This window comes from Schistocerca gregaria, chromosome 4 (assembly GCF_023897955.1).
Source record: "Schistocerca gregaria isolate iqSchGreg1 chromosome 4, iqSchGreg1.2, whole genome shotgun sequence".
In the NCBI taxonomy this organism is placed as follows: Eukaryota; Metazoa; Arthropoda; class Insecta; order Orthoptera; family Acrididae; genus Schistocerca; species Schistocerca gregaria.
Window position 1 is genome coordinate 263,640,781 of NC_064923.1, and position 26,899 is coordinate 263,667,679.

General features: G+C 43.2%; 1 protein-coding gene across 1 annotated transcript in view; it reads left to right on the forward strand.

Annotated features, from left to right (window-relative positions):
* LOC126267480 (facilitated trehalose transporter Tret1-like) overlaps nt 1-26,899 on the forward strand; it is a 104,088-nt gene that overhangs the window by 71,620 nt on the left and 5,569 nt on the right. The window contains exons 4-5 of the mRNA XM_049972764.1: nt 2,258-2,666; nt 9,836-10,230. Of these exons, the coding sequence (XP_049828721.1) occupies nt 2,258-2,666; nt 9,836-10,230 (804 nt within the window). The remainder of the gene's footprint in view (nt 1-2,257; nt 2,667-9,835; nt 10,231-26,899) is intronic.

The following is a 26,899-nucleotide window of genomic DNA, read 5'->3' on the forward strand; positions in this document are numbered from 1 at the left end:
ATTCTTAAATAAAATTTCCAAACAATATTCAAACTTTTGCGTACCATATAGTGCATGTGGTAATGATAAACCTTCTTTAATCAGTGGGATGGTGACAGTAACTATTCCTATGCAATGATATTGCAAGATAACGATTTTAGAATGAAGTATGTATTCGAAAAGACAGAGTAAAACTTCTCTTGATCTACACACATAACTTTGGTCTGAACAATACTATGCCTAACAAAGTGCACAAAGATCTAAAAAGAGTACAATGCTAACAGAGAAATTCTATAAAAACCAAACAACTTAATCAGTTGATACTTTATGCATGACTCGGGGAACTGGGGTGGTTTTTGTCTCAGCTCTGAGCGAGTGAAAAAAATTAACTACCTGACAATAATCATTCTGACATATTAGCTGCTCAGTGCTACAGTCTTACATCGAGCTTCTCCTCTTCACAAAAATAGAAACGTTACTCAAAATTTATATTAATTTCGTCTTTCAGAACATACTTCGTGTTCATCCTTGATGTCCTTTACAATAAACCTTTCAGATACAACCACAACTCAACACAGCACTACTGAATACGTCTATTATCTACAACACTTCAACTAAGAATGTATTAGATAGCGCAGAGGCAAAGACTGTGCCACAGCAAGACCAAAGAATGTTTATCAGTAACGTAATTTGCTCTCACTCTGATGTGCACATCTACCTGACAGACTACACTCAGCTATGAAGTAGAAAGCACATGGGACACAAGTTGTTGAAGTGATCGTGGAGCCACGCCAAAGATGCTACATGACTGACACAGGGTGACCTATGAGGAATGGTCTGTATTCAAGCATATGACAGGAACGACCATTTGAAGCAAAAAGCTTAATATGTACAAATGCCCTATTCTGAGCGGTTTCTGAAACTGAACACATTTAATGTACACTGTTATTTATTTTCGTATTATTTAGTGAATTGTCCTTTTACCCATGTTCAACAGTTATTCAATAATACAACGTGTGTTGTAGACAATATTAACTGAAACACTATTTTTAACACATTCACCTGTAAGCATCATCATACTTGTCAGTATGCTGCAGCATTTGCACAACATGTTGTTGTTCCTGCAAAGGTTGTTGACCTATACGTTCAGAAGGATAATGGGAAATTGACAGAATACCAGTTTCATGAATTGGGCTGAAAACTCTGGTTAACACTTTACAACTAGGACTTTGATGTGCCAGAAACTGTCAAATGGTAGTTTTTGGCAGCAGCAGGAGCACTACCAACGCAGAAGCTGTAAACATACCTTTTTCTGTTCAGTCCCCCTTACTACTTCAGTCACAACACATTGTGGACGACTGTGCCTTCAATGGTCTAGTATAATGACAGAAAGACATCCTGAGGAAAGAGTTTGCAAACAGTGAGGTATGTGAGCGAGAATGATACTTTAGAGAGATTGAGTGGGTAAGATACATATGTGCACATCACCAGCCCAAAAACAAATGTATATTTAATGTGCCCTTTGTCCAAAACCAGTCCGAATAGGCCACACATCTCTACCAAGTTTATTGCTTCGAAGTATCATTCCTGCCTTATTCCTGAATTTTGACAATTCCTTCTGGGATATCCTAAATAAAAAAATGCTCTACAGAAGCTGTGTTGTTGTAATATGAAGATGCCTCGCCCGGTTGGCCGTGCAGTCTAATGCACGGCTTTCTGAGTGGGAAGAAGCGTCTGGTCCGTGGCACGAATCCGCCCGGCGGATTTGTGATGAGGTCCAGTGAACCGGCCAGTCTGTGGATGGCTTTTAGGCGGTTTTCAATCTGCCTTGGAGAATGCTGGCTGGTTCTCCTCATTCCGCCTCAGTTACACTATGTCGGCAATTGCTGTGCAAACAAGTTCTCCACGTAAGTGTACACCACCATTTCTCTACCACGCAAAGATAGGGGTTAAACTCTTCTGGTGTGAGACGTTCCCTAGGGGGGGAGGGGCCACCAGGGGTCGAACCGCACAATAACCCTGGGTTTGGTGTGGGGCGGCGGAGGGGTGAAGTGGACTGCGGTAGTCGTCGTGGGGTTGTGGACCACTGCGACTGCAGTGGGGACGGAGCCTCTCCATCGTTTCTATGTCCCCGGTTAACAAACAGTACAATACATACACTATGAGGATACCAGGTCCAAAAAAAGTCTGGCACAATCGTCCTTCCAACTTGGTGAAAGGAGCAAGCAGCATGGCAAGAGGTAACAGAAATGTGCTGAAAGGTGCTGTCGGCCGACAGGTGCTGTTCGCTGACTCGGCGGCCATGCTGATAGCATCGCGGCTGGTGGCTGGTCTGGGCATTGGGGCCAGCATCTGCCTGTTACCGATGTACGTGGGGGAGGTGGCCGAGGCCAAAGTGCGGGGTATGCTGGGCACCGTCTTCCAGTTCGCCATGAGTGCGGGCGGGCTCATCTCCTACTGCATGGGGCCCTACATGTCCTACTCAGCCGTGGCCATCGTGTCCGCCGCCGTGCCCGTGGTCTTCATGGTGGGCTTCCTCTGGATGCCCGAGTCGCCCTACTTCTTGGCTCTGCGTGGCAGGGATAAGGATGCAGAAGGAGCCTTGAGGCGGTTGCGAGGTGCCGTGACTGAGGAAGCCATCCAGGAGGAGCTCGACATTATTCACAAGTACGTCAAGGAGCAACGAGGTGAGTAGCCCCACATTACTTTGCATCTCACATCAGGTAGCGGTACTTATAAGGGACATCTTGTTTCATAGTACAGAATAGTGTGACGACACTGGGTAAATACACGATGAGGACTATTCAGAAAATAATTTTCCCCCACCAGCAGAATATACTGTTTTGAGTTCCAGAGACTGTTTTGACACAGTTCTCCACACTTGTCAATCCTGTGCTAGACTCCTCTTCTCTGCTCAATTATTGCAGCCTACACACACTTAAACCTGTTTATTGTAGTCCAGACTTGATCTCACTACGTAAATTTTATTCTCTGCCAATCTCTCTCTCTCTGTCTCTCTCTTACAAGCACACACACACACACACACACACACACACACACACACACACACACACACACACTCACTTATCTTCGTTTCCAAATAGAGGATTCCTTGATACTTTTGGATGCATTCTATCAACTGACCCCTTCTTTTACACTACTGGCCATTAAAACTGATACACCAAGAAGAAATGCAGATGATAAACGGGTATTCATTGGAAAAATATATTATACTAGGACTGACGCGTGATTACATTTTCACGCAAGTTGGGTGCATAGATCCTAAGAAAACAGTACCCAGAACAACCACCTCTGGCCGTAATAACGGCCTTGATACGCCTGGGCATTGAGTCAAACAGAGCTTGGATGAGTTGTACAGGTACAGCTGCCCAAGCAGCTTCAACACGATGCCACAGTTCATCAAGAGTATTGACTGGCGTATTGTGATGAGCCGGTTGCTCGGCCACCCTTGACCAGACGTTTTCAATTGGTGAGAGATCTGGAGAATGTGCTGACCAGGTCAGCAGTTGAACATTTTCTGTATCCAGAAAGGCCCGTATAGGACCATCAACATGCGGTCGTGCATTATCCTGCTGAAATGTAGCATTTCGCAGGGATCGAATGAAAGATAGAGCCACGCGTTGTAACACATTTGGAATGTAAGGTCCACTGTTCAAAGTGCCGTCAATACGAACAAGAGGTGACCGAGACGTGTAACCAATGGCACTCCATACCATCATACTGGGTGATACGCTAGTATGGCGATGGCGAATACACGCTTCCAATGTGCGTTCACCGCGATATTGCCAAACAGGGATGCGACCATCATGATGCTGTAAACAGAATCTGGATTCATCTGAAAAAATGACCTTTTGCTATTCGTGCACCCAGGTTCGTCGTTGAGTACACCATCGCAGGCGCTCCTGACTGTGATGCAGCGTCAATGGTAAACGCGCCCATTGTCTCCGAGCTGATAGTCCATGCTGCTGCAAACGCCGTCGAACTGTTCGTGCAGGTGGTTGTTGTCTTGCGAACGTCCCCATCTCTTGACTCAAGGATCTAGACGTGGCTGCACTTTCCGTTATAGCCATGCGGATAAGATGCCTGTCATCTCGACTGCTAGTGATACGAGGCTGCTGCAAATGAACCATCTGCAAAATTTAATCATGAATGTATCTAGAATGCGATGACACGAACCGTTGTTACTTTCTTGTCTCATTTCTACCACAACGCCTGATAGGTATGTGTGGTACAACTTGCTGCCAATGTTAGCAGTGTGAGAGACAGAGGAAATCTTTTCTCATGTGTGTCTGTATACTTCCTGTTACTTCTTTTAATGACTATGTACACACATGATTTTTTGGTGCACGTCTACGGCAAACAATCTTTGAATTATATATGTTTCATAGGTCTCCTTGTGTAACTAATTTTAAAAATCGGTAATTTAGTTTTCGAAGTTCATGTATTAAAAATATTATCGTTCAATCAAACAGTTGCATTATTATTATGAATGTCCACATCCCCATTAATTTCTCTACTCAAAAATTGTGTCTGACCATTTATGCGTCTTCCGCTCTGACCCGTTATCGTTCTTCTTCTTGGCAAAGTCTAAAACAAACATGGTTTCCGTATAATAAGAGAAGTCGGAAGCCATAATTATTCAAAATAAAGAAATAAAAAATTAGAAACTTACTTGAAATTTGATGGTAACGGCAGCAAATGACCACAAAGTTACTCTTACAGAAAATTAAGCAAAGTAACGATTCCAATATACAGACTTTGTTACTATGATATTTTTATTTCCACTGCTGGCAACTTCCTCGACCTGTCGCTCGCTGGTATGCGTGTATTACTGCGAATGAAGCACATAAACATGAACGTCCCTAGATTGAAATTTGAAGAAACGCTGTTACTTCCATGTCTCATTTCTGCCGTAGCATCTGATCGGTACGCCCGAGAGATTTTGGTACCCCTCCAATCTTCGATGCACACTTACTGGCGATTTTAGTGCGTGATAGAGAAGGTGTCATCAGAGTTACTAATATGACACTATCCCCTTCATTTCCACACTCTTAATGACTACGTATATATACACTTTTTTTCTTTGTGCACATCTATGGCAAAGTATCTTTGAAATTGTGTTAGTTTCGTTGGCCTACATGTATAATCAATATTAAAAACTGTCACTTTAACTTTTGTGCTCACGTATTAATATTATGAATTCCGTATCTATACTAATGTATTTCGATTCGCTGCTTCGGGATTGTTTACAACAATTGCCTAGCAACTGGTTCAAATTTTGGAAACAGCAATGATGGGTCTGCAATAAAATGCTTGTATGTGAATAAAAAATAGATTTCATAGCAATACACCAAACTGATGTCAGTGAGATGATATGTACAAAGCTTTGTGAATGTGTCCCACAATCCTTTTTCAAGAGCTGGAATAATCTATTCCTTTTCCTAGACACGAGAGATCTTCAGCTGTTGCAGCTCATTTTTAATCTCTTCTCTTTCATAAATACGATCCCTTTAAAATTAAAAAGCAATGACAATTCTTTTTGCAGCTCACTTAGGTCGTTTCTACTGTTCATGCAACATATGACACGAACTAAGGGTTGTAGATACCTCTCTTATTTCGTAATTGTTAGTTTATCCCCCGTACCTAGTTCGTTAATGCGGTGGGCTGTCAGTGGTATAATTTTCACGCTTTTCATCTAAATGGGTATTATAACACATACAGTTGGTGCGTCATACACTACCTCGCAAAAAAGTGAAGTACCCAAAACACATGGTCGACTGTCAATGAAACTTTGTACATATATGCAGCATCAGTGGGTATGTAAATGATAATAATGCAGTTCTCTGTGAAAGGTAGAATGGCAACCAGCTTTCAATAGTGTTGTTCATTTTCAGTGTTGTTACCAGACCTGATAGCGTATATAATGATCACTGCGAAGGGCACAGAAATGCCTTGTACTCGTTCAAGACAGCGTTATCAGCCTGTAACAGAGTTTGAAAGACGTCTCGTCGTGGCTCTCCATTTCACAGGCTGGTTGAATCGTGCACTACCCATCTGTATGTTGCATTCGGATGTGGCAGTCGCCCGACATTGGATTGCACGTGAAAGTGAGGGCAGATACTCTCCTCGTCTATGTTACTGTACCCCAAGTAAATCTAACCCTGCAGTATCTGCAACTGTTATTTGAGAACACATAAAATACTGCCTATAACATCAGGTATGAATTCAGGTCATGGTTGGTAGTGATTGAGGGAACTTAAAGCACCACGGTATGTCACAGAAATCCCACACCCTTGTATGTTACATCCCATGTGGCCATTTTTCAAAAGGACAGTACTTGTCTTTGTGAACTGTCTGCATGATGATGAGGTACTCCCATGACCAGCAAGATCACCAAATGTGTTCCAAACAGATATATGTGGGACCATCTCTAGCATCAACTCAGTCCCGTTTCCAGAATCCAGGATATCAAGGACAAGTTACACCAATTGTGGGCCAGTTTACTTCATGAGAGGTTACAATGGCTTTATAACCCAGCCAGTGCATGCATTCAAGCCACAGAGCATGCAACGTCATACTGGAAAGTGGGCTCATTCTGCCAAGTTTTCCGTAAACCTGACTCAGTTTTATAATCACTGAAATAACTTCACATACAGTTACAACCTGTGAAGTTTCGTTCTGTTTTCCCCTACCATTCAGGATGCTCAATACTTTTGTCAGGCAGTGTAATGAAAAAAGTGAGATATTTACATGGTTTCTAAAGATTATTGAAGTATGTTGCCCCAGATGGTATTTAAACAGACGTTGACCACTTTTTCATTTTCAATTTGTAATTAAAAGTAAAATGGCGCAGAAAGATAAAGATCTTAAAAAGGAGCCCTGAATATTCACTGGAGACTGATGAACTTCCTTTGGGTAGTGATAATTAGAAGATGGAAAATTAGACATTCTGTAGGTCATAGAGTGTCAGTATAAAAGTAACTAGTCCAGTGGGTTGCAACAGCGAGGTCATCAGTCCCATCTGATTAGGGAAGGATGGGGAAGTAAGTCAGCCGTGCCCTTTCAAAGGAACCATCCCAGCTTTTGCCTGTAGCGATTTGGGAGATCACGGGAAACATAAATCAGGATGGCTGGAAGCACATTTGAACCATTGTCCTCCCGAATATGAGTCCAGTGCACTTACCACTTTGTCATCTCACTAGGTGATGGAGAAGAGGTGGCCACCATGATGTTCAGAGTAGAGTATAGAGGGAAGGGAGCTGTTGGCATGAATACATATTGGTGTGGATCCCATTGTTTAAGAGAGTGAGGCAGTTGCATTTAGAAAGAGAGTATGCAGATTGTTTGTAGATGCTGGACTGGTTGTGAGTCAGTATAGGAGTGGCAAGAAACTGGGACTGAAAATTAGAGGAGTTGTGGGCAGTATATCGAGATGTTAGATGTGAATCAGGGGGAGAGGTATTTGACTAGAAATTAGAGGATTCATGTGTGGAAAGATAAACAAAAGTTAATTGTCACACAAAGTACAGTGGTTCAAGGATACAGAAGCAGTGATGGAACTTTGCTGGAGCAAATATCCAGGCAATGTTGGCATAGTAGAGCGCTGGTAAGATCTAGGTTTAGTAGGTATGGAGGATAGTGGAAGGGATGCAATCAACATGCTTGGTCTGTTACAAATGGCCGAGCAGTTCTAGATGCTTCAGCCCAGGACCGCGCTGCTTCTACGGTCGCAGTTCGAATCCTGACGTGGGCATGGATGTGTGTGAAGTCCTTAGGTTAGTTAGGTTTAAGTAGTTCTAAGTTCTATGGGACTGATGACATCAGCTGTTAAGTCCCATAGTCCTCAGAGACATTTGAACCATCAGTTACAAATTTTAGGCTATAGTGGTCATTGTGTTGTGTGTTTAAGAGTTGAGATTTTCATGTTAGTTTACAGTGGAGTGTTAGTTTGAGGTTTTAGTGTGTTAGTTAGAAAAACATGGCAGTCTTAAGTGGTTATGTAGGAATCATGAACATCGAATCTGGTGGTGGTGTGTCCTAGAATTATTACCTGGGTTTTGGAAGGGCAAATCTTGAGGAGCCATTGGTTTCATCAGGTTGTAACCTGGTTAAAGAGGAAGTTGGAGTAATTGTTAGGATTTTTGGAATCTAGGTTTGAGGATTAGGAAAGTGGAGTCATCCGACATTACCTTTTATTCTTATCGTTCTTTTATTGCCTCACTCATCAGGATGAGGTTGAAGTGATAGCAGAAGTGTTAATAAATCATGGAGCGCTCCAAAAAATTTTTGGAAGGTAAAAGATATGTGTGACATTGTTTCCGCTCCAGTTTGACTGTCTGGTGCAGCAACTGGTTATGAATATTTTTAAATGAAACCAGTCACATTTGCAGAATTTTTTTATTACTAATAATTACATGTTTTGGCTTCCTAAAGCGTCATTACATCATCTGACGATGACTTTCAATGGCAAAACACCTAATTGTTATTAATAAAAACAGTTATATATATATATATATATATATATATATATATATATATATATATATATATATATGTGTGTGTGTGTGTGTGTGTGTGTGTGTGTGTGTGTGTGTGTGTGTTCTTTAAAATTATTAAGATAGTCTCTACGTAAATATAAAGCAATTCACTTTACTGGGCTAGATTGGTGGAAGGGGGATGAGGATGAGGAGGATTACAGGAGGGGATGTTTTTTAGAAGGGATTTTGGGTAGAAGACTTTGGGAGGAAGTCCCTGGTCAAAGTGCTGTAGAGAGAGTGTGGAAAATGTTGGAGAAGACGATGATGAGCCCTGAACTGGAAAGAAATAGGCGTATTATGTTAAAGGAGGAAGGATGGGTGCACATTTTACTGTAAGATAGAGAAAATTATCAGATGTGGTGAGACTGAAGATGTTAGGTTGGTGGAACGTATTGGCACAATAGATTTCTAGGGTTAATGGACAAGAATGAAATGATAGAGTTGTTGGTACAAAGTTTACAGCAAATATGGCAACTTGAAGGTGTTCATTGTGGGAGAGGAGAGAGCCAAATAAGCTCATACGGAATCATAGCAGAGGACAGTAGATGAGTTAGGAGGTGAGGCAGGGTGCATGGCATTCGAGGAGTTGGACAGACTGTATAGGTCATGCAGAGCAGAAATCCTTGTGAAACTGACCATAGAGTGTTTAGTTGGATTATGGTATTGTGCATATGGCATATGGTGTGGTATACAGTCCCCATGTTTAGCCGTTTAGTTGTTTTAGCAGTTTTGGTCCATTGTAGAACCAAAGAGAGAGGGGAAATTCAGAAGCTCATATGAGATCACAGTGGGGGATGTTACACAGACAAGGAAGGCAGGGTTTAGTGCATGGTATTTGAAGATTGAAGGAATTGGTAGAGTCTATATAAAGTGGAAATCCTTGTGACATTGGCTTAAAAGAAAGTTTGTTTGATTAAGGCTTTGTACGTGTAAAGTAATGTGGAGGTAAGTATTCCCCATGTTCAGCCGTTCAGCAGTTTTAGTGGCTTCAACTTCTGAAGGATTCACTTGAGGGGTTAGTATGTGTAGTTTGTATGTTAGGTCACAGTGGAGGTCAGTTTGAGGCATTTTAATCAGACAGGATGATTTTAAAAGATGAGGTCAAAGTTATGAAGATGGAAGCTGTTGATAGTTCATTCTAAAATTATTGCCCCCTTCTTGGAAGGACTGGCTCTGAGGAGCCACTAGTTGCTCCAGGAGGTACATTGGTTGAAAGAGCTGTAATGTCAGAGGTTATATTTAGGAATTGTTGATAATTATGTGACACAGTAGTGCAGCTGCGTGCTTTGTTGGGGCAGAGGCCAGGCAATCGCGGCTGGAGCTGCTGGGTCAGCTGGTGCGGAGACGTGGAAACCGGCGGGCACTGGTGTTGTGCGTTGTGCTGATCGTGACACAGGTGTTCACGGGGCTGGCTGTGCTCTTGAGCTACACCACTGACATCTTCCGGCAGTCAGGTGTGGCGCTGGATGCAGATGTGTGCGCCATCATCGTGGCAGCAGTGCAGACAGAGACCAGCGTTGCCACATCGCTGCTGGCAGACCGTGCTGGCCGGCGGCCACTGCTGCTGCTCTCGTTCGCCGGCTGTGGCGTCACCATGGCTATGCTTGGTACCATCTTCTACCTCAAGGACGTGGTGCACACAGACCTCACAGCTGTGCAGTGGCTGCCACTCGCCGCCATGGTCGTTTTCCTCGTGAGTATCTACACAGCTCATATGCTCAGCAGCTGCCCCCCACCCTTCAGTGCTAAAACAAAAAATCGCTGCAAGAGCCAAAACTATTCTGTTATTCTCTAAGAAACTAATATCAGCTCGGGTATGGTGTGTGCTCTTGCTGTGCAACTTACTGTTACTACACGAAATTGAGAGTGGTGCAGATGACAGTGCCCACGTTCATGCTTTGGTACTACACTTTCGGAGGGTTTGATGTAGTTCCAAGCTGTCACTAAATACCAGCTTATAGATACACAGACCATCTGAGAAAGTTATTAGATAGCCCTTCGTTAAATAACTTCTGGCAATGAGTTTTCTGTGATGAATTTGTATCCAAGCCTAGTTTTTTAACTATCATAGTTTTATCACAATATGACTTCCTTACAAACTAGAAAATCTGTGAAAGATATGTAACAGGAATGAAAAGTAATTAAATTTTTTGATAAGAACAGAAATTTGATTGATGTCAAAGGTGCAGCTGTCGTCGATCTGTAGGCCGGTATGAAGTGCTCCATTAGCCATGGTCGTATTAGAGGCTGTATGCCAGTGCCTTTCTCTGACGTCTGAGTTGACTCACCCAGCTGGTTATATAGGAACCTACAGTTCAACTTCCATAGGTGAGTGCTCAGTGCTGCAAAATGTCTTGTGAGGGACATGGGTTCAATTCCTGGTACCGCTAGATGTTTTTCCTTGCTGAGAGGACTGGAACAGCACTCAACTTTACGATTCCGATTGAGGAACTACCTGACCGAGTAGTAACAGCAACAGTTCATGAAATCTGACAACATTTGGGAGGGCCGTGTGCTGGCGCAATGCCCCTCCATATTGCACCCAATGACGTCTTTGGGAAAGGAAAGATAGTCAAACTAGGATGTAAAAAAGGTATTCGTCTGCGGTATTGAAAATGACACTCTCAACATTGAACTTTATGGTTAGTACTTAGTAGTCCTTCCTTTCCTGTATACAGGGTAGTCAATTGATAGTGACCGCGCTAAATATCACACAAAATAAGCATCAAACGAAAAAACTACCAAAAACCAAACTCGTCTATCTTGAAGGGGGAAACCAGACGGCGCTATGGTTGGCCCCCTAGATGGCCTGCCATAGGTCAAACGAATATCAAATGCGTTTTTTTAAAATAGGAACCCCCATTTTTATTACATATTCGTGTAGTACGTAAAGAAATATGAATGTCTTAATTGGACCACTTTTTTCACTTTCGGATAGATGGCGCTGTAATAGTCACAAACGTATTAGTACGTGGTATCACGTAACATTCTGCCAGTGTGGACGGTATTGCCTTCGTGATACATTACCCATGTTAAAATGGACTGTTTACCGACTGCAAAAAAGGTCGATATCGTGTTGATATATGGCTATTATGATCAAAATGCCCAACGGGCGTGCCCTATGTGTGTTGTTCAGTATCCTGGACGACATCATCCAAGTGTCCGGACCGTTCGCCGGATAGTTACGTTATTTAAGGAAACACGAAGTGTTCAGCCACATGTCAATCGTCAACCACGACCTGCGACAAATGATGATGCCCAAGTAGGTGTTTTAGCTGCTGTCGCGGCTCTTCCGCACATGAGTATAAGACAAATTGCGCGAGAATCGGGAATCTCAAAAACGTCGGTGCTGACAATGCTCCATCAACATCGATTGCACCCATACCATATTTCTATGCAGCATGAATTTCATGGCGACGACTTTGAACGTCGTGTACAGTTTTGCCACTAGGCACAAGAGAAATTACGGGACGATGACAGATTTTTTGCACGCGTTCTATTTTGCGACGAAGCGTCATTCACCAACAGCGGTAACGTAAACCGGCATAATATGCACTACTGGGCAACGGAAAATCCACGATGGCTGCGACAAGTGGAACATCAGCGACCTTGGCGGGTTCATGTATGGTGCGGCATTATGGGAGGAAGGATAACTGGCCCCCATTTTTTCGATGGCAATCTAAATGGTGCAGTGTATGCTGATTTCTTAAGAAATGTTGTACCGATGTTACTGCAAGATGTTTAACTGCATGACTGAATGGCGATGTACTTCCAACACGATGGATGCCCGGCACATAGCTAGCGTGCGGTTGAAGCGGTACTGAATAGCATATTTCATGACACGTGGATTGGTCGTCGAAGCACCATACCATGGCCCACACGTTCACCGGATCTAACGTCCCCGGATTTCTTTCTGTGGGGAAAGTTGAAGGATATTTGCTATCGTGATCCACCGACAACGCCTGACAAAATGCGTCAGCGCATCGTCACTGCATGTGCGAATATTGCGGAAGGCGAACTACTCGCTGTTGAGAGGAATGTCGTTACACGTATTACCAAATGCATTGAGGTTGACGGACATCATTTTGAGCATTTATTGCATTAATATGGTATTTACAGGTAAGCACACTGTAACAGCATACGTTCTCAGAAATAAAATGTTCAAACGTACCTACGTTTTGTAATTTAATTTAAAAGAACTACCTGTTACCAACTGTTCGTTTAAAATTGTGAGCCATATGTTTGTGATTACTACAGCGCCATCTACCACAAAGCGAAAAAAGTTGTTCAACTAAAACATTCATATTTCTTTATGTACTACACGAATATGTAATAAAAAGTTGGGGTTCCTATTTAAGAAAAACGCAGTTGATATCCATTTTGACCTATGGCAGCGCCATCTAGAGGGCCAACCATAGCGCCATCTGGTTTCCCCTTCAAGCTAGACAATTTTCGTTATTTGTAATTATTTCGTTTGAGGCTTATTTCGTGACATATTTGGCCCAGTCACGATCAATGGACCACCCTATATAATCTCTTGCAGTCTCCTTGGCATGGACTCCACCAGAGAATTTGTTGTTTTCAGTGTCATTTTCAGCCATTCCTCTAGTAGAGTTCTTTAGTTCATTTCTATTGCACATCTGAAGACTCCTCATACTCCTATAGAGTACATTCCACAAAATTTCTGTTGGAGCAACGTCTGGGCATTCAAGTGGTGTCAGCATCAACTGGAAAGTGTTATGCAACAGCTAAAGCCTTGCATCTAGGCTGTATGCTTTGGATTATTGTCTTGTGTGAAAATATAGCTCTCAGAAAGACCCATATTGTTCACACTTCTGAGTAGAAGTGTTTTTAGGATCTTTATGTAAACCTTGTGGTCCATAATTCCACCATTTGTACTCATTCAGCTCCAGGCAAATACTGAACATCCTCTAAGTCTAATTGAGGCTGTTGTATTTCTCTCTTCACGATTTCTTTGTCTCCACTCTGTTTCTTCCTCATTTCACTGGAACAGCTAAAATCGACTCTCGTCATTAAGTACACCCTTCTTTCAGAAATCAAACCCGTCCAATTTATATTATCTTCCTTCCTTTTGTTGATTTTATGGTTTTCTACAGGCTGTTTTCCTTCCATACTCAGCTACATAAAACACACTTCTTACAATCTGTGCTGAAACAGACTTTCCTGTATGCGTCTAAACTGCAGTAACAAGTTTTGGAGCGCTTAGTTATGCATTTTTCTGATTTCTCAAAGTAGCTATCGTTTTCCCATCTCAGATAGAATTACAGGACGACCGCTTCGTTATTGGTTTTCGTAGATTTTGTTTTGATTAAACCTGTATATAATAATCTCCACTGTTTCTCCGATTCTTGAAAAGATTTTACTTTTTGAATCAATTTGACACAGATATTTCTCTCACCAGTTGTAGTTTCGCGACGTTTTCGAGCAATAATACTTAAATATCACTCAATGGTTTTAAAAACAGGCAAAGAACTATCCTCTCCAGCGTATGAAACGCAACTGCTTTAGGAAAGGGAGAGAGAAATGTTTCAGTGTGGATACATACTTGGAATCTTGTTTATTAGACGAATGTTTATTTGACATGAATTGGGGCATGATTTTAAATAACGTTGGTATGTTCACAAATGAAGCAACATATGAACCCAAGTAGCGTTTTATTACTTAATGTAATTTAACCGATGTAAGGAAAGAGCTGTTGTTAGTTTCTGAGCTCTGTTTTTGTGATTGTCGTTCATATATGCGCTACGGTCGGACGAATACTTTTTGGAGTCACCGTAATCTGTTAGCATCACACTGTGGCAGTCCCAAAATACACCCTGATGCCTCACCTTGCCTGACGATGTTTGTGTTTCCTCCTTTTCCGGTGGTAGAGAATCCACATTCTTCCGATACTTGGTGTGTTCCTTTGCCTCAGGGTCATAGTGATTCACACCCACCATTCGTCCGTGGTGGTTAGGTGGCCTGGCGCAGGTGAAAAATTTCTGCGAAGTGCCTCGATTCCGTGGGCTTTTTGATTGGTGTAGGCCAACGGAGGACAACCGCTGGCCTGCTGACAGGATGTTGCCCGCGATTAGCCTCATTCTGCTCCGAGGAAGAAATTCGTGAGGGAGAGAATGAGACACTCGGAGTTGTACTCCTACTGGGACGTAGTTTTGGATGTTTCCGCAGACAGTTTTCAATAGCATTTCTGGAAAATATTTAAAAATGCCTGCTAATAGAGTATATTAATACATTGAATTCCAAACACTTGGATGAAATGTCGCCAAACATTTCGATCTTACTATTTGTTCCCTGTCGATGGAAATCTGTTTTTCTATTGTTTCTCGTATTAATATTAGCAAATAATTCTTTTTCGTTGTGGAAATATTAAAACATTACAATTGTTGAATTAACTGTAACCAATTGCTTTTGTAAGGATTCATTTTTACTTGGTAACATTTTATTAAGATGCCTGGCATCCTATCTTCAGATTATTATGTTTGTTATAAACATTGTTTCTTGCAACGGAAATTTTCAGGAGAGCTATAGTAAAACATCATAAGTAAAGAAACAATGGTCCCGAAGCATAAACAAATGTTAACATCTGAAGGGGGGAGTATTGGGGCAAGGGGGACACGACCCCAAAGTACCGTTATCTAAGATGCTGGCGATTGCATCATCCAAGATGGCGGCGATGACGTTATCCAAAATGGCGACAGTGACATGATCCAAGATGGCGGCTCTTGGATGGAAAGTTTGAATTTTGGAACAAAGACAGGTCAATTGGGGAATCTCCACTAACCTAACCCCCTCCTCTCCCCTTCCCCCAGAAAAATGGCGTGAAGTTCAAATTCCAACAGGATAATGCATCACACCACGGTTATCTCAAATAACCTAAGAAAATTGCGGGAAAATAGGTTACTTGGGCTACCTCCACTAACCTAAGACATACAATCACCACCTCTTTCTAGGAACTGGCGCCAAGTGTGAATTTTGGCGATAAAGAAAGGTCAATTTGCATTTCTCTACTAAGCTAACAAAATGGTGTGAGAGAAAGGACACTTGGACTACTTCCACTAACCTAAATCACCCAACCACCACCTCTTCCTAGGGATTGGTAGGAAAAGGACTTAGAACACAATGGGATGCTGGAGAGAGGAAGAAGTGTACTTTATTTATTATGGAACAATTTATTTAGGGATGGAGTATATTTGTCACAGTGATAGAGAACATACGCTCTGATATGCCACACAGCATACAGACCTGCAAACTACTTTTAAATAACTCAAGTATAATGCTCCACACATGTGCTTGCTAACTGTAAACTGCCAAAATAACGCAAAGCACAGCCTACAGAAATGCAAACCACTCGTAAATAATGCATTACATTTATGTCCAGAGAGCCAGACAACTCGTTAATCATCAAAATAATAATCCATCTAAAAGACTGTCTAAATCATGCACCAGTCGTTATTTAGACAATTGGAGGCAGCACCACCATCCAGTGTGTTCGCCATGTGGTCCGCAATCCAACTGAGCTAGTACACAGTACCACTACCAGAGGGCACTGTTGTCTGTTCCATTGTGTAATCCAAAATGGCAGCCATGACGTCAGCCGATGACGCAAGTACTATAATCCAATATGGTGGCAAACAGTGTGTTCATCACAAGGTCTCGACCTAGTACACAGTGCCACTACCAGAGAGTGCTATCGTCTGTTTAGTGACATAATCCAAGATGGTGGGGAGAAATGGTGGCTGGACACAATGGCTGTGCTAGACATAAGTTTTTATTTTGCATGCAATGTCTCTACCACGATATCTAGACGACAACTGACCTAGTACAAAATTCTACCACCAGAGGGTGCTGCCATCCATCTTGTGACATAATCTAAGATGGTGGTCTAGGGCGGGAGAAAATGGCGTGAAAATTACTCAGCCTGCACTGGGCTGCTGGAGAAGGTAAGGAAGGAGTGTACTTTACTTATTTTGGAACATTGTATATAGGGATAGAGTATATATATCACACTGACACAAAACACATGCTTGGTGTCACAATACATAGCCCACAGACCTGTAAACTAGTCTGCTCTGCAAACACACTAATTCCTCCTAAATTACCGAAATAATTTCAGAACAGACATGCAAACTGCTCCTGAATAATGCAATACACAGACGTGCAGACACGAAATCCTACACTATCCAAATAACACATAGCACAGCCTACAGGCCCACTTGCAAAATAAGGCAACAGACACGCAAGCACCCTCCGCCACCATCCGTCCACTGGGCCGCACAGGAGGTTAGTGGCAGCCCCGGGGAAGTGACGTGGCTGTCAGCTGTCAAACAACGCACAGATGCCCGCATGCATGAGGTGGCGACATCGCTTTCCTACTTGACACATGAGAAATTACTCACGAAATACATGTTCACCTAGACACCATTGCTGAAGTCATCAGACGGGAGCGATGACTTATTTACAGAGCTCAGACGCTCCAGTGGCATGCGCCGCCCCAGCCACAATTTGCCGCTGGACACAGGGGAAAGTTGCCTGTGCTTTCGGGCATACAGTCAGTGTTATACTGACGTCACAGAACCCCAAGGTGCGCTCACGCCGCTCTCATTTGTGAGACCACTCCAGGCAGCACGTGTCTTAACCGTTGATGACAGAGTAGCACAAGCTGCCTTATCCCTGCATTGGAATTCTTGCCCTTTCAGTATCTGTTTACGAAAATAGCGTATAACGACCCCGTCCATCACCTGTTACCCTTCCTGCTCTCAACATACGCAAATGTTCTCACATCTATGCAGAGACACCTGTATCCCAGAACAAAGAATGTCATGGGAATGAATCGAACATTATGGTTGGATCTTACCGAACATACCCTCTGTATTACTGATGGAACCATAATCTACCTTTTTTTTCCTTTCTGCAGATGAGACTTTTTGCTGTACAATTATTTGGCACAGGTCACTAAATTGCACTGACAGTTAAACCTGCAAAGCTGTCTACAGATCATCAAATACATATGACACTCACAAGAATACTGGAAGCAAGGAACATACGAAAAGAGCATATAACTACAAATAAATATTACGATTACTACTACAGTCTGACACCAATGGATCTACAGGAAATGTCTCCTCATGGTAGCCGTGCTTCTGGAACGAATATCAGTATCTGTAGCGCACATAATTTTCCATGTAAAATATCTCTCTTGTACCCTCACGGTTACTGATGTGCTGAATCTATATTTCCATCACGATTGGACACACAGTCAACTTCTCTAGTCGTGCCACAACATAAGCCACAGTACCTTTACAATGCAATACATACACATTTTACACAACATAAGCCATAGTAACTTCACAATGTAATATATACACATTTTACACAAGCAGTACAGTTATCTTTTATATGTGTACATCACCCAAAAAATGTATGGTATGCCCACACATACACCAGCTATACGTCACGATTCTCCTCAGCCCTAGGGAAGCACCGTCCGCCTTTTCTTTCTGTCTACAGACGTGCCGTTAAGCTGCAAAAAACTACTTTACACTGATCGCCATATTGCACTGCCAACTAAACCTTGCAAAGCGCCATACGTATCATCAGATATGGATAGTCTCTTACTCAATTGCACTGCACTCCCACTGAGGACTGGAGCCTAAATATTACAGCGTGAAACCGATCTCCAACCTAAAAATATATCACCGTGTTCTATGTCTTGTGTAGTAAACATACAGTTCATATCCTCTCTCATACAAAATCATCCCTTTTACATCAGAAAGACGTCAGTGGATCGAAAGTGGATCGAAGTCACTATCAGAACTGTTGTGCAAAGACTTGCTCGTCCCCCCCCCCCCCCTTTGTACAAATGCGTTACTGTTTCTGGCCCGGACCTGCCTGCTTGCTCGTGTTTCCACACCTATATCCAGACTCTGGCATTACAAGAACATATCTAATTTCGCACTGTGAAGACATTTACTCGGAAACTCGAAACAAATAGAGGAAACTTATATTTACACTGCCGAATGCCAATGTCAGTGATGTAACAATTTAGATACCATCTCTACAATGCACAAGGTCAACTAAGCTGTTTCTCATGTCTAGAGAACCTGTCGGTGTCTTCCACATGCTAGATGCACACCCCACAACCTCTCTTCTCCCAACTAAATAAATTCGTGAAATGGGCTGAAGCAGTCAACCAAACAATTTTCGCTGTTTTGTCGTCTAGAGTACAACACAGTTAATTCATCTACATTCTTACAATCTAACAGGCACTTCCAGTCTGACAGCTCCTACCGTTAACGGTAAACGTGAACGATTCCCGCACATGTCACAGCGGTGCTGGCCGAGCACACACAGGTAGAATGTTTATCATAAGAAGGCATTCACATATACACTCCTGGAAATTGAAATAAGAACACCGTGAAATCATTGTCCCAGGAAGAGGAAACTTTATTGACATCACATGATCACACTGACAGAACCACAGGCACATAGACACAGGCAACAGAGAATGCACTATGTCGGCACTAGTACAGTGTATATCCACCTTTCGCAGCAATGCAGGCTGCTATTCTCCCATGGAGACGATCGTAGAGATGCTGGATGTAGTCCTATGGAACGGCTTGCCATGCCATTTCCACCTGGCGCCTCAGTTGGACCAGCGTTCGTGCTGGACGTGCAGACCGCGTGAGACGACGCTTCATCCAGTCCCAAACATGCTCAATGGGGGACAGATCCGGAGATCTTGCTGACCAGGGTAGTTGACTTACACCTTCTAGAGCACGTTGGGTGGCACGGGATACATGCGGACGTGCATTGTCCTGTTGGAACAGCAAGTTCCCTTGCCGGTCTACGAATGGTAGAACGATGGGTTCGATGACGGTGTGGATGTACCGTGCATTATTCAGTGTCCCCTCGACGATCACCAGAGGTGTACGGCCAATGTAGGAGATCGCTCACCACACCATGATGGCGGGTGTTGGCCCTGTGTGCCTCGGTCGTATGCAGTCCTGATTGTAGCGCTCACCTGCACGGCGCCAAACACGCATACGACTATCATTGGCACCAAGGCAGAAGCGACTCTCATCGCTGAAGACGACACGTCTCCATTCGTCCCTCCATTCACGCCTGTCGCGACACCACTGGAGGCGGGCTGCACGATGTTGGGGCGTGAGAGGAAGACGGCCTAACGGTGTGCGGGACTGTAGCCCAGCTTCATGGAGACGGTTGCGAATGGTCCTCGCCGATACCCCAGGAGCAACAGTGTCCCTAATTTGCTGGGAAGTGGCGGTGCGGTCCCCTACGGCACTGCATAGGATCCTACGGTCTTGGCGTGCATCCGTGCGTCGCTGCGGTCCGGTCGCAGGTCGACGGGCACGTGCACCTTCCGCCGACCACTGGCGACAACATCGATGTACTGTGCAGACCTCACGCCCCACGTGTTGAGCAATTCGGCGGTACGTCCACTCAGCCTCCCGCATGCCCACTATACGCCCTCACTCAAAGTCCGTCAACTGCACATACGGTTCACGTCCACGCTGTCGCGGCATGCTACCAGTGTTAAAGACTGCGATGGAGCTCCGTATGCCACGGCAAACTGGCTGACACAGACGGCGGCGGTGCACAAATGCTGCGCAGCTAGCGCCATTCGACGGCCAACACCGCGGTTCCTGGTGTGTCCGCTGTGCCGTGCGTGTGATCATTGCTTGTACAGCCCTCTCGCAGTGTCCGGAGCAAGTATGGTGGGTCTGACACACCGGTGTCAATGTGTTCTTTTTTCCATTTCGAGGAGTGTATATTTTACACCTGTACTTACAACTAAATGTTACGGTGACGGTCTCAGTTGAACGACATTCGACATGAGTGAAACATTGGAAATACTCTCTGTTGATGGCTGTGGCACTGGAAACAGAAACATCAGTGCCATTCTTATGACTTGACATATTCGTCCCATGCTATCACAGTCCCCCATGTCAAATCCATACCTTCCTTATGACTGGACATAGTCATTTACTTTGCATATGTCAGAACACCAACACATACTTTATAAGCCTGATGCTCAAGGTGAACCTGTCATGCACCCCCCTACTACGTATAATACTTTGTCAGTAACTGATCACTGGCGATACGAAATAATACTGAGAGAAAATGAACCACACTTGGCCAAAGCTCATACGTTTTTCTTGTACCTATTCCCTTGTCATTTTTCGCAATTCTATCGAGTTTATGTCAGATCTATCCATGCGATCATGACATAACCTCTCGTTCTGTGTTCTAAAATTGCTTGTAAATGCAGCACAGTTGCCAACATCTAGCCCAAATTCACTCATCAGGAGCCATAATATAGCACTGTACTCGACTGTACCCAGTCATCTCCACATTTGGAGAGCGTTTGCTCTACATTCTGTATGTCTGTGTATATGAATGCCTCGTGGATGGCTACCAGGATCCAGTCACCTCAGCTGGTGGACCAAACTTTTAACACAGAATACGTGTCCAGACGTAATGTGTGGTTGGGCCACTTGCAAACCCTATCGCAGATGTGACGTATGCTGGATCCGCCTTTGAACATAAGTCCGGATATGCAGTCCACTGCAGATCCATGCTCAAACGCTCTTTCGGATGTGTTGTATTGTGGATCTGCATCCCACCACCACTTTGTACACTGCGCATGGCGGATCCACTGTCAAACCCTATCCTGTGCATAACATATTGTGGATCCGCATCCCAACACATCTTCGTACATTCTGCGTGTTGGATCCACCTTCAAACCCTATCCCATTCACTACATATTGTGGATCCACATCGCAATATCGCTTAGGATATAACGCGCGGCAGACCCACATTCTAAAAATAACTCGCGTTTACTGCAGATCCTGGGAGCCATCTCCGAGGCATGCTTATACACAGACATACAGAAAATAGGTCAAACGCTCTCCGAATGTGGAGGTGACTGGATTCAATCAAGTACAGTGCTATATTACAGCTCCCGATTAGTGCATTTTGGATAGGTGTTGGCAACTGTGCTATTTTTACAAGCAATTTTAGAACACAGAACGAGAGGTTATGTCATGATCGCATGGACAGATCCAACATAAAATCGATAGAATTGCGAAAAATGATGAGGGAATAGGTGTAAATTGTCCGAATATACACCGAAATGTGGAAAATTCGAGGAAGTATTTGCGTATCTTCTGGTTCGCGGCGAACAATTTGTACGTGGGAACAAGTATGTGGCAAGAAGAGGAATCCAAGGGAACATTGACATATAAACAAAGGGAATCATTGAGGCAGTCAATTACTTTCCGTTGAGGCAGCATTATACTGTATGTCTATTGAAGTACCAGTGATACACACAAGTTGATTACTGTATTTGATGCTTTTCAGGAAGACAGAGAACAATTCACCTCTAATCTTACTTGCATCTGCGGTAAAGGATAACAGAGAGTGGACAGGGTGATCGATTGAGATGGAGCTGTAATGATGTACGATTTAATGGTTGACTGATGCATTCTAGAGAAGGAGAAGTTGCTGTATGTCAATTTTTCCGCTGTTCTGTCTGGATGCATCAGTCGGGTGACAAAGCCTACATTCTACTCGTATACAGCCCCATGTTCTGTATGTGGTATAAAGCACTGTCGACTTTTGATCGTTAACAGTAAACCTCTCAGTTATCAGAGGACTTATATTTCATGTCTGACGAAGCTTGACACTTTTCTCTAAACGAAATTTGATTAATACGATGTAGTCCATCCCCCATGACACATCTTGGGTGTAAAATAGAGACTTCAGCTTCATAACAAAGTTAGCGATAGGTGCTTGTGAGGAGCTGCAATCCCCATGTACACATTTGCCTGACAGATGTGCTGTTTATGGAGTTAGTGACGGAATGACTTGCAATTTTCACATGTCGGACGCTGATGCCATGCATTTATCTGTTTCCTTGTAGGAGGTATCCCCCACTCCTAACGATCATTTTATATAGACCTGATGCAGGCATCGTATAATTTCTGAACCATGATTGGATGTTAATCATGGACACCATACGTCTCTGGAAAGCTATAATGTGCTCGTATCATGGAGAGCAAGTGGAAGTAGTTTTTTCGTTTTATTATTCGATAACATAATTTATCGTAGAGAAACCGGGAAGAAGGATGTATCTCATGCGCTTAAAATATATTTCTCACATTGGAATAATAACACCGTTACATTCCATATGACTGATAGGTTGGAACCACAGCCGATCTAACGTTAGAGACTGTTTTAAGTGCAGAACGTTGTAGCTTTAGGAGTGCATGTGTTTCTGTTCTCTCTTACCAGTACCTACCAGCTACCGATCCTACACTCTAGAACAATTCCCTCCCGTGTAAATTGTATGGTTGACTGCTTCAGCCCATTTCACGAATTTATTTAGTTGGGAGAAGAGTGGTTGTGGGGTGTGCATCTAGCATGTGGTAGACACCGACAGGTTCTCTAGACATGAGAAACAGCTTAGTTGACCTTGCGCATTGTAGAAATGGTATCTAATCTGTTACATCACTGACATTGGCATTCGGCAGTGTAAATATAAGTTTCCTCTATTTGTTTCGAGTTTCTGAGTAAATGTCTTGACAGTGCGAAATTAGATATGTTCTTGTAATCTCAGAGTCTGGATATAGGTGTGGAAACACGAGCAAGCAGGCAGGTCCGGGCCAGAAACAGTAACGCATTTGTACAAAGGGGGGGGGGGGGGGGGGGGGGGGGACGAGCAAGTCTTTGCACAACAGTTCTGATAGTGACTTCGATCCACTGACGTCTTTATGATGTAAAAGGGATGATTTTGTATGGCAGAGGACATGAACTGTATGTTTACTACACAAGACATAGTACACGGTGATATATTTTTAGGTTGGAGATCGTTTTCACGCTGTAATATTTAGGCTCCAGTCCTCAGTGGGAGAGCAGTGCAATTAAGAGACTATCCATATCTGATGATCCGTATGGCGCTTTGCAAGGTTTAGTTGGCAGTTCAATATGGCGATCAGTGTAAAGTAGTTTTTTTGCAGCTTAAGGGCACGTCTGTAGAAAGAAAGAAAAGGCGGACGGTGCTTCCCTGGGGCTGAGGAGAATCGTGACGTATAGCTGGTGTATGTGTGGGCATACCGTATATTTTTCGGGTGATGTACACATATAAAAGATAACTGTACTGCTTGTGTAAAATGTGTATATATTACATTGTGAAGTTACTATGGCTTATGTTGTGTAAAATGTGTATATACTGCATTGTAAAGGTATTGTGGCTTATGTTGTGGTATGACTAGAGAAGATGGCTGTGTGTCCATTCGTGACGGACATAGAGATTCAGCACATCAGTAACCGAGAGGGTACGAGAGAGATATTTTACATAAAAAGTAATGTGCGCAATAGATACTGACATTCGTTCCAGAAGCACGGCTACCATGAGGAGACATTATCTCTAGATCAATTAGTGTCAGATTGTAGTAGTAATCGTAATATTTATTTGTAGTTATATGCTTTTTTCGTATGTTCCTTGCTTCCAATATTCTTGCGAGTAGCATATGTATTTGATGGTCTGTAGACAACTTTGTGGGTTTAGCTGTCAATGCAATTTAGTGAACTGTGCAAAATAATTGTACCGCATAAAGTCTCATCTGCAGAAAGGGAAATAAAGGTAGATTGTTCTTCCACATGGGTAGCTTCAGTAATTCCAAGGTTAAATTCGATAAGAGCAAATCTTAATGCTCGATTCATTCACATGACATTCTTTGTTCTGGGATACAGGTGTCTCTACATAGATGTGAGAACATTTGTGCATATTGTGAGCATGAAGGGTAACATGTGATGGATGAGGGTTATTATATGCTATTTTCGTAAACAGATCCTGATAGGGCAAGAATTTCGATGCATTCAAGTTGAGACATCATGAAAACTACTACAAAATATCATGTTAAGTATTTCTGGGATACTATGCAATCTACTGGAGTTCGACTCTGTTCTTATTTTAGATAGCCATGTGGCTTCAATATAACATTGAGAATGTTGCTAGATGTGCTTTTAGTTACACGTGGCGATGCATCAGCCACATGTCACGAATGGTCCGTTAGAATAGCTATGGAGAAAGGAGCTTGTGCTACTCTGTCATTAATGGTAAAGACACATGCTGCCCAGAGGTGTCACATGTATGAGAGGAACGTGAGAGGGTCTTGGATTTCTGTGACGTCAGTAAACATTGACTGATACCGGAAAATAGATGGAAGGATCACCTGGATCTGGCGGCGGCTCGCGCCTGTGACGGTGCATGCCCCTGGAGTGATTGAGCTCTGTAAACAAGTCTTCGTACCCGTCTGATCACGTCAGCAATAGTGTCTAGGGGAACACGTATTCCGAGAGGAATTTCTCAGGTGTCAAGTATGAAAGGGACGTGGCTACTTCATGCATGCATGTGCGCGGTTTCACAGCTGCCGGCCACGTCACTTCACAGGGACTGCCACTAACCGCCTGTGCATTCCAGTGGACAGGGGGTGGCGGAGGGTGCTTGTATGTCTGTTGCATTATTTAGTGAGTGGGCTTGTAGTCTGTGCTATGTACTGCGTTATTTAGGAGTAGTTTGCATTTCTGTATTGAAATATATTTCGGTAATTTAGGAGGAATTTGCGTGTCTGCAGAGCGTTATTTAAGAGTAGTTTACAGGTCTGTGGGCTGTGTATTGTGACCCCAAGCATGTGTTTTGTGTCAGTGTGATATATATACTCTGTCCCTAAATAAAATGTTCCAAAATAAATACACTCCTTCCTTACTGTCTCCAGCAGCCCAGCACAGGCTGAGTAATTTTCGCGCCATTTTCCCCCTCCACAGACCACCGTCTTGGATTATGTCATAGGATGGATGGCAACACCTTCTGGTGGCAGTATTGTGTACTAGGTCAGTTGGAGTGTAGATATCGTGCTGGAGACATTGCTTGCAAAATAAAAACTTACGTCTAGCACAGCCATTATGTCCAGCCGCCATTTCTCACCACCATCTTGGATTATGTCACAAAACAGACAGCAGCACCATCTGGTGGAGGTACTGTGTACAAGGTCCAGACGTTGTGATAAACACACTGCTTGCCACTATATTCGGTAATGGTATTGTGTCATCGGTTGACATCATGGCTGCCATCTTTGGATTACATCATGGAACCTACAACAGTACCCTCTGGTAGTGGTACTGTGTACTAGCTCAGTTGGATTGCGGACCTCGTGGCGAACACACTGGATGGTGGTGTTGTCTCCAATTGTTTACATAAAAACTGGTGCATGATTTAGACAGTTGATGATTAGCAAGCATGTTTACAGAGTCTTTTAGATGGATTACTATGTTGACAATTTAAGAATTGTATGGCTCACTAGACGTAAATGTATTGCATTATTTACGAGTGGTTTGCATTTCAGTAGGCTGTGCAATGCGTTATTTTGGCAGTTTACAATTAGCAAGCACATGTGTGGAGCATTATACATGAGTTAATTAGGACTAGTTTTCAGGTCTGCATACTGTGTGGCATGTCAGAGCGTGCGTTCTCTATCACTGTGACAAATATACTCCATCCCTAAATAAATTGTTTCAAAATAAATACACTCCTTTCTCTCTCCATCAGCCCAGTGCAGCTGAGTCCTTTTCCTATCAATCCCTGGAAAGAGATGGTGGTCGGGTGACTTAGGTTAGCAGAGGTAGTGCAAGTGTCCTTTCTCTTACGCCATTTTCTTAGCTAGCAAAGTTTACACTTAGTGCAAGTTCCTAGGGAGAGGTGGCGGTCGGATGACTTAGGTTAGTGGAGGTAGCCCAAGTGGCCTATCTTCCCGCGATTTTCTTAGGTTAGTTGAGATAACCGTGGTGTGATGCATTATCCTGTTGGAATTTGAACTTCCCGCCATTTTTCTGTGGGAAGGGGGGAGGAGGGGGTTAGGTTAGTGGAGGTTCCCCAATTGACCTGTCTTTGCTCCAAAATTCAAACTTCCCATCTAATAGCCGCCATCTTGGACCATGTCACCGTCGCCATTTTGGATAACATCATCGCTGCCATCTTGTATAAATCATTGCCGCTACTTTGGAGAATTGTACTTTGGAGTGATGTCCCTTGCCCCAGTACTGATGGGGTGAATATAAAATGAATATACCCTCAAAAACGCAAGATTTTTCGCATAATTTGTTGATGAGTAGTGTCGGGAAAGGGGTGCCTTTCACACCATTGCATTACCCCATAAACATTAAATGCTACAGAAAGTACAGTTTTGATTTTACTCGCTAGGAGCGCAGACATTGCGTCACGTGATGAGGTTTCCTGCCACATTTAAGTATGTGTGTGAATG